Below are 14,301 nucleotides of genomic sequence, written 5' to 3' on the forward strand. Positions count from 1 at the left end.
GGGACCCCACATTGAAGAGAAGCAGCAGAGGATACAAACTCCCCGAGTTTCACAGAGAAAGTTCGCTCTGCCAAATAGGATCTGAGCCACTGCAGTGCGGTACTCCGCATACCCACCAACTGCTCTAAACGGGAAATTAAAATATTATGATCCACTGTATCAAAAGCAGCAGTTAAATCTAACAGCACGATAATAACACAGTCACCTGAGTCATTTGCCAAAAACACATCATTAAAAACTCTTAAAAGGGCAGATTCGGTACTATGTAAAGCTTTAAAACCAGATTGGAAAACTTCTAAAATACCGTGTTCTTCTAGGAAGGACATTAATTGCTTGTAAACTACCTTTTCAAGAATCTTTGAGATAAAAGGCAGTTTGGAAATAGGTCTGTAATTCGCAATAATATCAGGATCAAGAGCAGGTTTCTTGAGTAGAGGCTGAATCACTGCATGTTTGAGATTGACAGGTACAACACCAGAGGACAGACTACTATTTACAATGGATTGTATAGCTGATGCTATAGTGAGAAAAACCTCTTTGAAAAATCGAGGAGGGAGAGCATCATAAGGGGAACCTGAGGGCTTCATGTGAGCAACCAACTCCTGCAGGCAGAGCAAGGAAACTGGCTCGAACCTGTCAAAGACAGCAGAACTAGGGACAGGGTTAGAAGGGTCGAGAACAGACTGGGAAGTCTGCGCTTTGACAGATAGCACTTTATCAATAAAAAAGTGTAGGAAGTTTTCACAAATTTCCTGAGAAGACTCGACACCAGCAGTCTGTGGAGCATGAAGGACCATGTCAATAGTCTTAAATAAGACATGAGGCTTACGACAATTTGCCTGAATAATAGCAGCAAAATGTTTCCTCTTAGCATCTTTTACAGTTTTCTGGTAAGAATTCCAGTAATCTTGTAACATTTGGTATGACACCTGAAGTTGATCCTTCTTCCATTTACGTTCAGCTCTCCTACACTTTCTTCTGGCAGCCCGGGTGTCTTCATTCAGCCAGGGTTCAGGTTTGGCTTTTACTTGCCTAAGCTTAAAGGGGGCCACTGAATCTAAAGCAGTTTGGCAGACAGAGTAAAACCACATACTCAGCTCTTCTGTATCATTGCATATGAAATCAGGAAGGCCGCCGTTCTGATTAAAAACAATAGAGAACTGTCCAGCAGAGGAAGGGTTAAAAATACGACAGCTCCTAGCAGCAACAGGAGGAAGATTAACTTTAGTACAAGGAAGGAAAACCTCAAACAGGACAGGCCTATGGTCTGACCATACAACATCACAAACCTCTAAGTTAGAGACAGGTAAATTGTGAGTTAAAACAAGATCCAACGTGTGCCCATATTTTTGTGTAGGCACAGACACAGGTTGCACAAGATCAAAAGAGTCAATAAGATTTAAAAAGTCCTTTGCCATTGGCTTGTCAGGGCAGCACACATGAATATTGAAGTCCCCAATAATAAGGACATGATCATATTTGGGCATAATTTCAGCCAACAGATCAGAAAAGTCATTTAAGGAAGTTCTTATTGTATTTTGGGGGTCTGTAAACCACAGCACAGAGCACTGTGTGAGAGCGACCTAGCTGAGGTTGATAATGGCAGTGGTTTACATTTATACTGCTTCTTAAAAACAACCGCTAGTCCTCCTCCTCTGCCTGATATTCGAGGAGAGTTTAAAAAGCAGCAGCCATCAGGTAAGAGATCTGTGAAAGCGCTGGACTCACCGGCCCTCAACCATGTCTCAGTTATACAGAGGAAATTCAGTCCTTGGGTCATAAATAAATCCCTTAAAATAAAAGTTTTATTACTCAGCGATCTAGTGTTCACCAATCCAAACCTGGTGGAGGTCAGCGTGTTCGTGGCTGACGGCGAGACCCGACGCAGCGGCCGCAAGTTCTGTAGGTTCACAATAGACATTTCTCACACATTTACTGGATAGCTTACTGGCTAACTTGGGATATTTATTGAAGAACATTTACTGTATTGTTTACAATGTTTTCTGTACTGGTATCTTTATCTTGACACTGGTTTCTTTTCCAGTTAGTATATTCTGATATGCTGCACGCATCTATTTTCCACTATCTGCATATAGATTCATCAGCCAGTTTTTTTGTTTGTTTTTAAGAATAGCTTGCTACTACTGCGTTCAACCCCTTTTCTTTCAAGGTGCTGGAAAAATTCCTCTGATATTTTCTGACCATACTGACATGACAGCATCACATAGTTGATGGCGATGTGTCGTTTGCACATCTATGATGACAATCTCTTGTTCTACCACCTGGTGACTGTGGAGACCATTTGAGTACAGTGAACTCATTCTGAAAAGCAGTTTCAGAAGATTTGTGATCTGTGACATGGTGCGTTATCCTGCTGGAAGCAGCCACTGGAGGGATAGATGTGGTCAGCAACAACACCCAGGTAGGTTGTGGCATTTAAACAATACTATTTCGGGATTAAAGGGGCCAAAAAAGAAAATATCCTCATACTATTACACCATTATCAACACCAGCCTGAAAAGATGGATCCATGCTTTCATGCTGTTTATGTTAAATGCTGAAGGAGACTCATCAGACCAGGAAACATTATTCCAATCTTTTTCCATTCAGTTTTGGTGAGCCCATGGAAAATTGTATTTTCAATTTCCTGTTCTTAGCTGATAGAACAAGGTGTGGTCTTCTGCTGTTCGAGCCCATTGGCTTCAGGATTTGCTATGCTGTGCTTTCAGAGATGCTCTTCTCCATACTTTGGTTATAACAAGTGTTTATTTGAGTTGCTGTTGGCTTCCTATCCTTTCAAAGCAGCTTTGCCATTCTCCTCTGTCATCAACATTGTCATATTTTCACAGAGAACTGCTGCTCACTGGATAGCTTCCTTTTTTTGATCATCCTCTGTAAACCCTAGAGATGGTTATGTGAGTAAATCCCAGCAGATCAGCAGTTGCTGAAATACTCAGACCAGCCCACCTGGCACCAATGACCAGGCCACATTAAAAGACACTTAAATCACTCTTCTCTGTGTTGACCTTATTAGGACATCTTGACTATATTTGCATACCTAAATGCACTGAGTTGCTTCGATTTGAAAAAGAAAAAATACCCAAACCATTTCAAGAGAAAGTATTTTTACAGCTTACAAATTTGCAGTGCTGGATAATGTTTTACTCTGACATTACTGTAATGGAGGTTTTCATTGTGGTCATAAAGCTTCTCTGTTATATATTCATGCAACACAGCTCCTGGCTGTTAATAGTGGCCCCAAACCTTCCAGAAAGCATAATTAAAGTCAGTGACTGCGTGTGGATGGTTCACCAGTGTAAATGAATGAAAAGCTAATGAGTGTGATGCTGTAAAGAAAAGAATTGAAAAGACCACCATATGAACAACACAAACGTTTAATTATTAAATGTTGGTTTTATTATTTTTTCTAAATCTTTTTTCTCGTTTTGTTTTGGTTTTTTTTGTTTTTTTCCAAAGTCGCTTGATAATCTTGACAAAATTGCAACATATTCCATACTTTTCAAACTGACGGTGTGTCTGTTGCTATTCCAGATTCGCTGTGGAGGGAAAATTTGTGCACCGTTCTGGACAGGTTAAGTCCTAAAATGACGAAAGCAGCTTTGACCGTACAAGAAAAAAAAAGAAAAGAGAAAAAAAAGAAAGAAAAGAGGACATGTGAACGACTCGGAGAGAGTCCACACTGGCATCCTACGGATGTTGGAAAAATGAGCGGTCAGGGGTCAGTGTCTCTCGGCACAAGTCCTGGTTTTGCCAGGCCAAACAAAAGTGAGTGAAGAAAAATCTGAAGGGCTCAGTAGCAGAGGTGTGTGTGTGTGTATGTGCATCTGTTACCGGAGAGGGAGGGGGTTGCAGCACAGAACATATACAAATGACAGGCCAAGCACACAAAAATGATTCCTTCCTGAGACATTGGTGCGCGTACAGTAATGATGGTCTGGGTGACGTGTAGCAATGGTGAAGGCGTTTTTGGTGTCACAGGGCACGAGGTTGCTCTGGATTCAGTTAAGTCACATATTGTTTCTACCACAGGTTGCCAAGGTGGAGGTGAGGGGCGGGGAGTTAGCTGACAAACATCACATTTGGGACCTCGCCTTGCCTGATCGCTGACAGGGCAGAGGTAGAGGAGGGGGATCAACTAGAGTCTAGTCTTCTCCTATTGACTACAAATTGATGCACTGAGAGAGAGCACTGAGATTTACTTGTGTTTAATACAGAGTGTATGTACACCATTGTTCACATTTCAACTCTCTTTGAAGCAGAGCCGCCGCCGCTTGTTTGAGCCCGTCAGGCCACAGAAGGCGTCTAAACCATTTCCTCAAACGCCGCCTTCTCTTTCTGCTACATGGCCAAACACACAAAAAAAGCTATGCCCCGACAGGAGTGCTACTTTCTTACCTACTGTACATAAAAAAAGAAAAAGAAAAAAAGAAAGAAAAGTGGGGTCGGGGGGGCAAAACTGTTCGTGAAGCCAAAACCTTTAGAGCCAGTGATTTGTGATGGGTCTGCCATGTTTTTGTTTTGTTTTTTTAAAGTAGGACACGAAACATGAAAGAACTTCCTTCAGTAAAATGTGCTCAAAACGTCTTTTCTTGAATCACAAACCTAAAAACACATAAAACGGTATTCTTTAAAAAAAAAAAAAAAATCGATCAGGTGAACCCTAAAACTCTTCATAGTTTTAAAGAAATGAATACAGCTTATATACACAAACTCAAAAGGCTACTTAAAATACACCTTAATAATGAATCTTCATTAATTTGATTTCTTGAAAGGACCTGTGACCATATCATACAACTGAGTTCATACAATCATTTCCCCCCAAATCTCTTGGAAGAAAAAAAAAAAAAAAGAAAAAAAAAAGGAAAACAAATCCGACCTGGAATAGTAGGTGATAATCATTGCGACTTGTTTTCTGTGCACATTTGTGTGTGTTTGCTTGTGTAGACTGGAAAGGGAAAAAAATAATCTTATTTTTCTTCCCCCCGTCAATTAGAATATACAAATGTGAAACCAAAGCATTTTTCCTCAATACTCGATGGGTATGAAAAAGATTCAAACAGTGAAGGAGTACAACAATTTCTAATCTCAGCTCAGAAAACATGTCCTCATTTCAACCTGCCATCCTGTTCTGGACATGTCGATCGCAATAGGTCCTTAATTTTTCTCTATATATTTATATATCTTTTTTTTTGTACGAAATCTGTTATTTTTTCATGAAACTGGAAAAGAGGAAAAGACCCAGAGTCTTTGAGGAGTGGGTTCTTTTGACAAGTCCCAAAAGTTCAGTTGTAGTCTGCCTCAGAGCACAACAACAACAACAACGAAAAGAAAAGAAAACAAAAAAAAAACCAAAAGTGTCTGGTGTTTGTCAAGTCAGTCTGTGTTCATTGTTCTCGTCCTTATATTTGTTCCATTGTGCTCCAACCGCTCTCGGGTTCATCCACACCTCATCTCCGTTAGTCTTTTCAAAAAGAAAAAAGAAAAGAAAAAAAAAGGTGGAGAAGGGAGGGAGAAGGAGGAAGAGTCATCAGCAGTATTTACGGTGTGGTATGTTGGAGGCATCCGGTTACCCCGGCCTGTCCAGCCTCATCTCCCCTCATGTCTGGATAGAAATCCAGAGAGAGGGGAAAGCGGATCAGGAAATTGGGATTTTTGTTGTCGGAGAGGAGGTGGTTGGCTCTGCTGGTCTCCTGTGATCAGCAGTTAGGGGTCAAGAAGACCCACCTCCTTCACCCCTCCTCTTCAGAACATTAATGGGAGGAGACAGAGCGCAACACAAAGAAAAAATGAAAATGAAAACGTGGGCCGTGACTACGGCGATTGTGTAGCTGGACTGCTTTGGGCAGAGCTGGGGGACAGGCTGGGGCTGCAGCTGCCTGGGGGGGCGCCGCTGGGTCGTCCGCCTGCGGCTCCGCTTTCCAGACCTTCTGAGTTCTCCAGCATCTCCTGGATGAGAGGTGGCATGGAGCCGGGGATCTCCATCTTCAGCGTGATGACACGCTCAGCTCCTGCAAGATGGAAAAATGTAAGCTATCAGTGTAAGTTCTGGTAAAACATACTCATTCATTCATTCATTCAAAAATGGAATATACAAAAGAAAAAGTAGAAATGATCAATTGTACACCTGAGTAATCACTGTAGCACTATATATGTAGAAACACAAGGGAACTACAGACCTTTAGCACTGATGCTTCTAAGATCAGTGATCTTCATCAGCATCTTGGGGAACATGTGCGGTTTGTGTGGCCTCCTCTTCCTTACATAAATCTTCAGCGCCTCCAGAAGGGGTTCCTGCAGGATGTCCACCTTGTCTGCCTCTTCCAAGTCCTGTCGATCTGTAAACAAAACAAACAAACAAAAAAAAGAAAGCACAGAGAAAAGGGTCAGCCAATACTCTCCGACTGTTAGAACCACAGTGGCCACTAGATGGTGCTAAGGAAAAGAGTGCAGCATTGCTACCCCGCTGCTGTTTCTGACACAAACATGACCCAAGCAAGCTTTAAGGGCCTTTTTTTAAAGACCTGCCGTACCTCCACACAGCAAACAGATGGCACTAAGCAGCCCCGTCTCTGCATCATCCATCTCCAGAGGAAGGAGCTGGTTGGCGAAGGCAAAAACCAGATCAGTGAGGGGACCGAAGCCAGCGTTGTGCATCTGGTTTCGGTTTAGCGTAAGTCCATCTGAGAAAGTCATCGTGTCTTGCTCTGGTGTGTAGCGTGTGCAGATCCGCAGTATCTGTGGACAGCAGACAGACTCGGTTTGTGAAAAAAAAATTAAAACCGAACTTCCAGTTTTATTCATTGAAAACATCTAAGGTAGATGTTTTTTGTGTGTGCGTTATTCGTACCAGGATGTCCAGACAGGCAGCTTTGAGCAGAGTGATCTGGTCGGCGATGGTGAGCGTCGTGAAGCCGGGCAGCTGCTTGGCAAACTCCACTGTCTTGATGATGCACTTAGTGGACAGCTCACTGAACTTGTCCCACAGGTCTACGTCCAAGGACACACGTCGTTCTGAGCTGTTAGTCTGTACGAATAAAGGAAGAAAATATTTGCAGATCAATTTTATTTCAAAGGCAAAGAAAAAAACAAAACTCTCACACTTGAAAAAGGTGAATGAACATAAGGACACACAGACTGTCAGTCTCATGCCACTGACCGTAGTGTATTTGCCCAGCTGGCAGAGGGAGGGGAAAGTATCCTGGTGTGCCTTGCGAACCCTGTCGATCATCTGCTCCGTGTCAGGACTCAGCACGTAGCTCTCTGTGCACTCCTGCTTCTTCTCATCCTTTTTCTTCTTGTTCCGGTCGTTCCTCACCGCTAAAGGGACGGAAGGAACAGAGAGATTAGTATGCATCTCGAACCCTTTCGACAAAACTAAGTCTTGGCAAACTTTACATTTAATCTTGTATTCTTTTTCCTCTTTAAACACAGCGGTTCATGCAGCAGCATTTCAGAGCTATTTCAAGTGTAGCGTACAGTTCATGGAGCTAATTACAGTCTGCACGCATTCCTTTATCAGTAACCCCTGACTGCAGATCGAGGTAAAACTGAGGCGAGTTATAAGCAGGAACCGATCCTCAGTGTGCAGCAAACAGCGGCAGCAAACACATCTTTTCTTATCCGATACTGTAAGATAAATGTTGTGAGACAGCTCCATCCAGGATGGGCTATGGTGATGGAGAGGGAGAGAAGGGGAAAAAAAAACAAAACAAAAAAAACCTTGAAATAATCCTCTGTCGTTTCCCTTCGGGCGCTCTGGCTGCGAGTGGTGTGCTCACCCCAAATGACAAAAAACACTAGGAGGGGTGTTTAGCATTGGAATCCCATTATGAGCTCGATCCATTTCTCCCATCTACGTTTGGATGCGGTTTTGCTTCGACTATGTTGTGTGTACGTGTGTGCGCTGAGGCTGGGGTGGGGGTGTGTTGGGTGTGATGGGGTGCTAGTTGATAAATAGTGGTGGGGGATGGAGCTATCCATAAGGCTGACAAATTGCCACAGCTTTCATTAGAGGTCCCAGCTAATCTAATAACATAATATGACAAATATCCTGCCTCTAATGGTTTTAAAAGGGCTCGGCTGCGGAGACCATACCGGGGAGAGAGAGAGAGAGAGGGAGAGAGAAAAACCTTCCAGCTTTTTCTCTCCCTCTCACATCTCTCTCCCTCTCCTGGTTATACAACACGTTCTCGCTTTCCTAGTCATCCTCTCAGTGCGTCTCATTCTCAGCCAATGCACGCCCTCTCTCATTTTCAAAATGCTTTAAATCATCCACCTTTCCAACTCTATCACTTCTCCAATCTCTACCTCCCCTCAAGGTACCTGCACCCCCCCTCCCCGCCTCCCCCAGCCACTAACCTGAGATCAGATTTTCCTTGTCTTAATACCAACCTTGACCATTAAGGGCAAGAGCGCTCGGGCTGATGGGAGATCAGTGTCTTTTGACAGAGGGGGCCTGGACCAGGGCCAAGGAGAGGGGGGGGGGAGCACTACTCTGTGCTGCTGCTCATTCATCAGCCCACAGACAGGCCTCCCTGCCTGGGAGAACAAGAAGGCGAGGAGGAGGGCGGGGGCTGGAAGTCTGATCTGGCATTATGTTATTGCTAAGCACCGCTCACCACAACAAGAAGTGAAGAAGACCCCGCTGCGATCGTGGTAATGCATTATTTTCCAGCATGCACTGGTACTTGCACAGAAAGCTCTGCAGCAAAGAAAGGCCGATGAAGAAGAGTATGCTGTGATGAGACCGCTTCATAAACTATGTGGGTATAAACACGGAAAACAAAATGTTTTTTTCATTCCCATTTACTTTAATGAGCTAATTATGACTTAGTTAGGGAAGGAACACCCTGTTTAACAAGCCCTCATCTTAGGTTGCATAACACTGTAGTAAGCTGCTGAAGATATTTGGGCCAGCCCTGTTTGTGGAGCTGATTGGGATTCTGTGTCCTGTGTGCAATGAGGGGAGGGGTGGAGGGCTGCAACGCACTCAATGTCCAATTAATTCACAAATAAAAGTGGGGCATCCCTAGTGCCCAGACATTACCCTCGCTGACAAATCGGCAGCACAATCATAAGCCGCACAACACAATTTAATGAAGTCATTAAAGAACTATTAGGCACGACTGGCGATCTGTCATGGCGAATTGCCACATGCAATAACTTGGGGGGAAGGAGGCCTCTGGCAGGGGAGTGCAAATGAAAGAAATACTGCCTTGCCTTGCTTTTCTTTTTTAAAAGTATTTATTATCATCATCATCATCATCATCCGCGTGTGGATGTGTGTAGATACAAATGTACATTTGATGTTTGTGTGTCAACTTGTGTGTCAACCAGCCATGAATCTAAAAAATGTATTATGAGAATATGAATGCTAATGGAGGGACTTGCATCATGGATTGTCCACAGTTGCGCGCTCGTTGCATAAAAAGGATTTACATGAGCCGGTGTGCAGCGTGCACAGAATACTGCGTCGGCGTGCACGCCCAGCCATCACTCAATCATTCCCTCTCGTAGTGGATTTCGGCTGCGCACGTGCAACTTAGACAATTTCGGTGCCACGGGTGTGTATGCGGGGGTTTTTTGTGCCCGCGTGTTTGTGTCTGTGTACAAGACAGAGGGAGGTGGGCAGACAGGGATAATTCGTGTGAGGAAAATTAAAGCTCTGGCAGCTCGTCCATCACACAGATTAAATTCAATGGAAAGATAAAAATGTCAATGTTACCCCTGCTCCTGCTGCTCGCAGCGCAGAGCCACCGTCGACAGTGATGAAACTTTCCCCCCTCTTTCTCTCTCTTTCTCTGTTCTCCAGCCTCACTCCTCCCTTCCTCCCCCGACTCCCCCCTCGGCTCTCTCAACTCTAGATTTTCATTCTTGCTCACACTGGGTTCAGTACACTTCTCTCCCTCTCTCTGCCTTCATCTTTCGTCGCTATCCTGCCTCTCTGGTTGATGTTATCCCCTCTTCGCACCATTCTCCATCATTCTGCGCTTCATCTTATTTTGCTTTTATTACTTTTTCTATCGCTGAATAACACCTTCCTCGAGGAAAGGGTGATTACTTTGGGAGAAAAAGGTGGGATACTGTTGAGAGGACTCCAACATGAACGCAACATGGTAGTGAACTGTGATTATATAACAACAGTTAAAAAGTGGAACTGATTTGCTATAAATACAGCCTTTTACTTGAAACTTCTGCTTCTTGTCCCTTCCCCCCCCTTTCTTCTTGAGAATGTACATATTTCTCACAAAATTTAGAGAACAATGTTGCAGCTTTTGCAATCCCTTGGAACAGCTGTTGCTCGTAGCTGTCCGCTTCAACCACACACCGTCAGGTTGAAGCTGGCACTAGCCTTTACAGGCGTTTCTCTTGTAACCCTCCGCTTGCTGCCAACGCCCTCCCCGCTCCTCCCGGCTCTGTCTTGTGTGCCACTGCCACCTGGCAGCAGGCATGGCACTGTCATCTGGAGCTGTCTGCCAGCAGACACAAGGTCACCCAGACGTCCCCCGGCACTAGCGGGGGGTCCACCTTCTGCGTGTGTGTTTGACAGGGAAGTGTATGCCGTTCCAAGCGAAGCTGTCGGAGTGTATTTCTGTTACGGGCTTTTTATTCCTACCAGCTTGTGTTTGTCACCTTGTATGCGCATAATTTAGGCATACATGCGCATGGAATTATGGTGAACAGTGCACTTTGATGAGCGTGCCCGTTCTCCTGTCTGTGTCAGAGGCGAAGAGAGAGTCCCTGCTGGCCCCAGATGGCCAGTCCCTCCCGCCTCGCCACACCAGACCAGTTCCACTGGCCAAAGTCAGCACTTTGTGATATGAAACCTGCAGAACATGAACACACTCCGGAAAAAAAGTATTCAAGTAAAAACCAAAAGCAGCTCAACAAAAGGAGCCTGGAAAACTATAAACTTATAATAATCATACATCCTTCCCTTGGGTCTACTTCAGAAAAGCCCTCCCCCGCCTGTTCTCTCTCTTATCCAGTACTATACAGTCACCACTAGATGGCTCTCCAACTCCAGTCTGTTGTGTGTTGGGTGCCTCGGTGCCTGTGTGTGTAAAAGAACTGGCTGCTGTGATCTTTCTAACCATGATTAATGGCCCCATTCAAAGGTAAGGAGCTCAGAGGATAACTTCTTTTACTGTAAGCCACAGTGCTGTGGCGTGGGGAGCGCTCCCTGCACTTTCTGCAGCAGAGAGACGAGGTAAATAGCTCCGGGAAGACAGGAGGCGCAGAGAGACTGAGCAAGGAAAGCTGTACGCAAGAGTGTTTAAACAGGAAGGAGGCATGCTGCACTTTCTGATCACGTGATTTTTATTATGATTTTCAAATCGACACATGCCCAGTTTCAGACCATTAAAAAGTGTTTATCAGAATATAAAAGCATCCCCCGCCTACACACAAGCACTCTCCCTCTCTTTTCTGCTGGGAAGTAAGTATGTGTGTGTGTGTGTATGTGTGTGTGTCATGTGATCTGGTTGAGGTAAAAACCCTGCTGGCCTCTGTGGTCACACCTCTCCCAATTACTTTATCAAGTCTGACTGCATGCGTGTATGTGTGTGTTCACACAGCCCCCGGGGGTGCAATGATTGGAGCAGACGCCTGCTCTTTCACTCTCGGCAGGTGAGAACATATTCATCACAGAGGCCTGCCAAGCCTGGAGACACCCTGACTGCTAATGCCAGTCTGCATCACGACTGCATCTCTGCCGCTCGCACATTCGGTGGATACTCTTTTCAAATGGAAAAATCGGAAAAGCTTTGTGCTTTAATTTCTTTTGATAATCTTGATAAGACTCCACCTATCGAGTAGATTATGACATGTGTTGTCAGATTGTGCTGGAGGATGGGGATGAATTCTTACGCAATGTTAGCAAAAGAGCAAATGTCAACAAACGCTGCGACTTAAGACTTCCTGCGGTGGCCACAATCATGTCAAAAACCCTGGGATTAAAGAGCGGTGATGAGATCTGTGCTTGTCCCTAAATGCCCTGTGAGGGCAGGGCACTCTGGGTAAAAATGATCACGTTTTTACTCACACTCCTTCGACATCCCAACTTCCAGGCACTTCTGCAACCGACAGTACTGGCAGCGGTTGCGGGTGACTTTGTTGATGATGCAGTTCTTCTCCCGGTGACAAGTGTACACCATGTTTTTCTGAATGCTTCGCCGAAAGAAGCCCTGCGTGACAGAGAGACAAATGTGTAAGGTATTGAAGAGACAAGGGGAGGGTTGTGTCGGTGGAATCATTGGTAGAAATATGACTGCCATAGGAAATGGAGCAGTTAGTAGTAAAATTATAAGCAATTTTGCATACTACGTGTTTAGGCTTCCTCGTCCAAATTGCGCGTTTGTTATGGCATTCGCCTTTTGTCCAGTTCACATTAAGCAAACAATTTAGAAATAAGAAGCAAAAAGAGGCCATGCTGAATACTTAGAAACATCTGCAAATAAAAGGCAAACAACAGCCAAGTCCAGCAGTGGCGTAATCTGTGTGTAATCACTACAGAGATAATGGTCAGTGAACTGTCACCAACTTATGAGGCTGCCCACCTGCTCGGAGAAAGCTCAAATGAGAAACCTAAACAATAAACGATTCGGGAGGTTTTTCCAAGTTCAAAGGCTTTTGGGGTAAAAGGCACAGGGTTATTGGGTGTCACATAACCATGGCCTAGTTTAGAGAGCCAGAAATAAGCAATTCTAGATCCAGGCCAAGTGCATATAATTAGAGAGAGAGAGAGAGCGAGAGCGAGAGGGAGAGAGTGAAAGAGAGAGACTGACTATAGGCTAAAAGTGTTGTGTAAGAAATAAAATGTAATCCAGCTCCATGGGAGATGAGGGGAAAAAAGGATAATGAACTCATTTTTGGTCAGTAGGCTGAAATGGGAGATTTCTGTGGACCACAAACTAGTTTTTGATTGCACAAGCACGAGCAAAAAAATATCCGATTTATACGACATGCACACCAAGAATGTGGTAAGATCATTTTTAACTCCCTAAAAATTTAAATACAAAAAAAAAAAGAAAAGGTAAAAAGCAGTGCAAAGTTCAACCTGAGAGAACCCAGACCATCTCACATGCATTGAAAAGTAGTGCATCCCAACCTATATATTCCTTAATATGCCTATGCAATAAAAATCAATGTTCACCCGTGCAGCCTCACTGCTTAAACATCCCTATCATGTCAGAAAGATAAAGAGAGGTTAATGCAAATTAAGCCCAATTGAGTGAGTACTCAGCAAGCAGGTCTCTGGACAAATGTAATACAGGTCAGTGTCAGTATTGATGCGACGAGGTGGGTCATGTTTTGTGGGTGGGACCAGCTGGGGCGGGCGAGAGGGAGCTGGGGTGGAGTGGGGTAGAGGAGCTGCCAGGGAGCCCCATCCCACGCAGAGGGATTAGCTTTGCTAGCTGACAGATGGCTGATGGATCTAAGCCCGCAATTTGTCCTTCCCGGATCACCGGCCTCTTTCTACATCTCCTGTCCTCCCGCCACAGAGTCATTCAGGCTCCTGATAGGGGAACTGTGCGCAGTTTGTCACGTTTGTCATCTGTTTCAACAAGGCACTTTACAGGTGTGGGCGATACTTGTGATTACGTATGATGGCCTCCATCTCTGGCTAGAAAAGAAAGCCATTTGGTGCTCAGGTCACCTCGTCAAACCCTTTTTTCCCCTGACTTTGTAAGCGCCTCACATCTGTGCTGCAACATGTCAGGGTTTTTTTTTAATTTGAGAAAAAAAAAAAAAAAGGGGGGGGTGAAAAACACAATTTCCAATAAAATGTGCATTTTATTGCAATGCTTCCAGCAAATAAACAATGCATTTTCTGCTGCTTTCAGATATTTCCAACCCCCTCTCACCCCCAGCCGCCACCCTGGAAAAGAGCTGTTATCTCACAGTGCAACCTGAGCAAACAATCAAGTGAAAAAGAACAAGGATTGTAGCTTATTTATAGCTGCTGAAGCTGAGGGATAATTCTCCAGTCTTTGTTTGGGCGAGTATCATCTCCTCTTTGATCCAATAGTGCCCCGACCCTGACCCCAGGGTCATCAGAGGATTGACCACTGCCTGCAGATAATGCAGAGGCTCAGGTGCCCGCTTGCAGCACCTCCTGATTGGCTTTTGCTGCTGGCTCGTGGGGCAGTCGATTGTTCCTGCCACCACCACCACCACCACCACCCCCTCCAACTCCTCCTTTTAGGAGTCATTGCTTCCTGTGGCTCTTAAGCCTCTTTTTGTATCACCGCTTAATCCGCCCGGCGACAAGAGCCCTCA

At 44.6% G+C, this 14,301-nt stretch overlaps 1 protein-coding gene across 2 annotated transcripts in view; it reads right to left on the reverse strand.

Annotated features, from left to right (window-relative positions):
• Window positions 1-5,767: 5,767 nt before the first annotated feature.
• The window catches only part of raraa (retinoic acid receptor, alpha a), a 139,420-nt gene continuing 130,886 nt past the window's right edge, over window positions 5,768-14,301 (reverse strand). For both annotated transcript variants that reach the window (XM_085465865.1, XM_085465864.1), the window contains 6 exons: window positions 12,065-12,206; window positions 7,178-7,338; window positions 6,869-7,045; window positions 6,552-6,756; window positions 6,198-6,356; window positions 5,768-6,029 (listed from right to left, as the gene is read on the reverse strand). In XM_085465865.1, coding sequence (XP_085321991.1) covers window positions 5,833-6,029; window positions 6,198-6,356; window positions 6,552-6,756; window positions 6,869-7,045; window positions 7,178-7,338; window positions 12,065-12,206 — 1,041 coding nt within the window. In that variant the 3' untranslated portion in view covers window positions 5,768-5,832. The remainder of the gene's footprint in view (window positions 6,030-6,197; window positions 6,357-6,551; window positions 6,757-6,868; window positions 7,046-7,177; window positions 7,339-12,064; window positions 12,207-14,301) is intronic.

The sequence above is a fragment of the Copadichromis virginalis genome, linkage group LG8 (assembly GCF_057382275.1).
Source record: "Copadichromis virginalis isolate Kocher_CV1m ecotype Utaka linkage group LG8, C_Virginalis_male_GT1.1, whole genome shotgun sequence".
NCBI lineage: Eukaryota > Metazoa > Chordata > Actinopteri > Cichliformes > Cichlidae > Copadichromis > Copadichromis virginalis.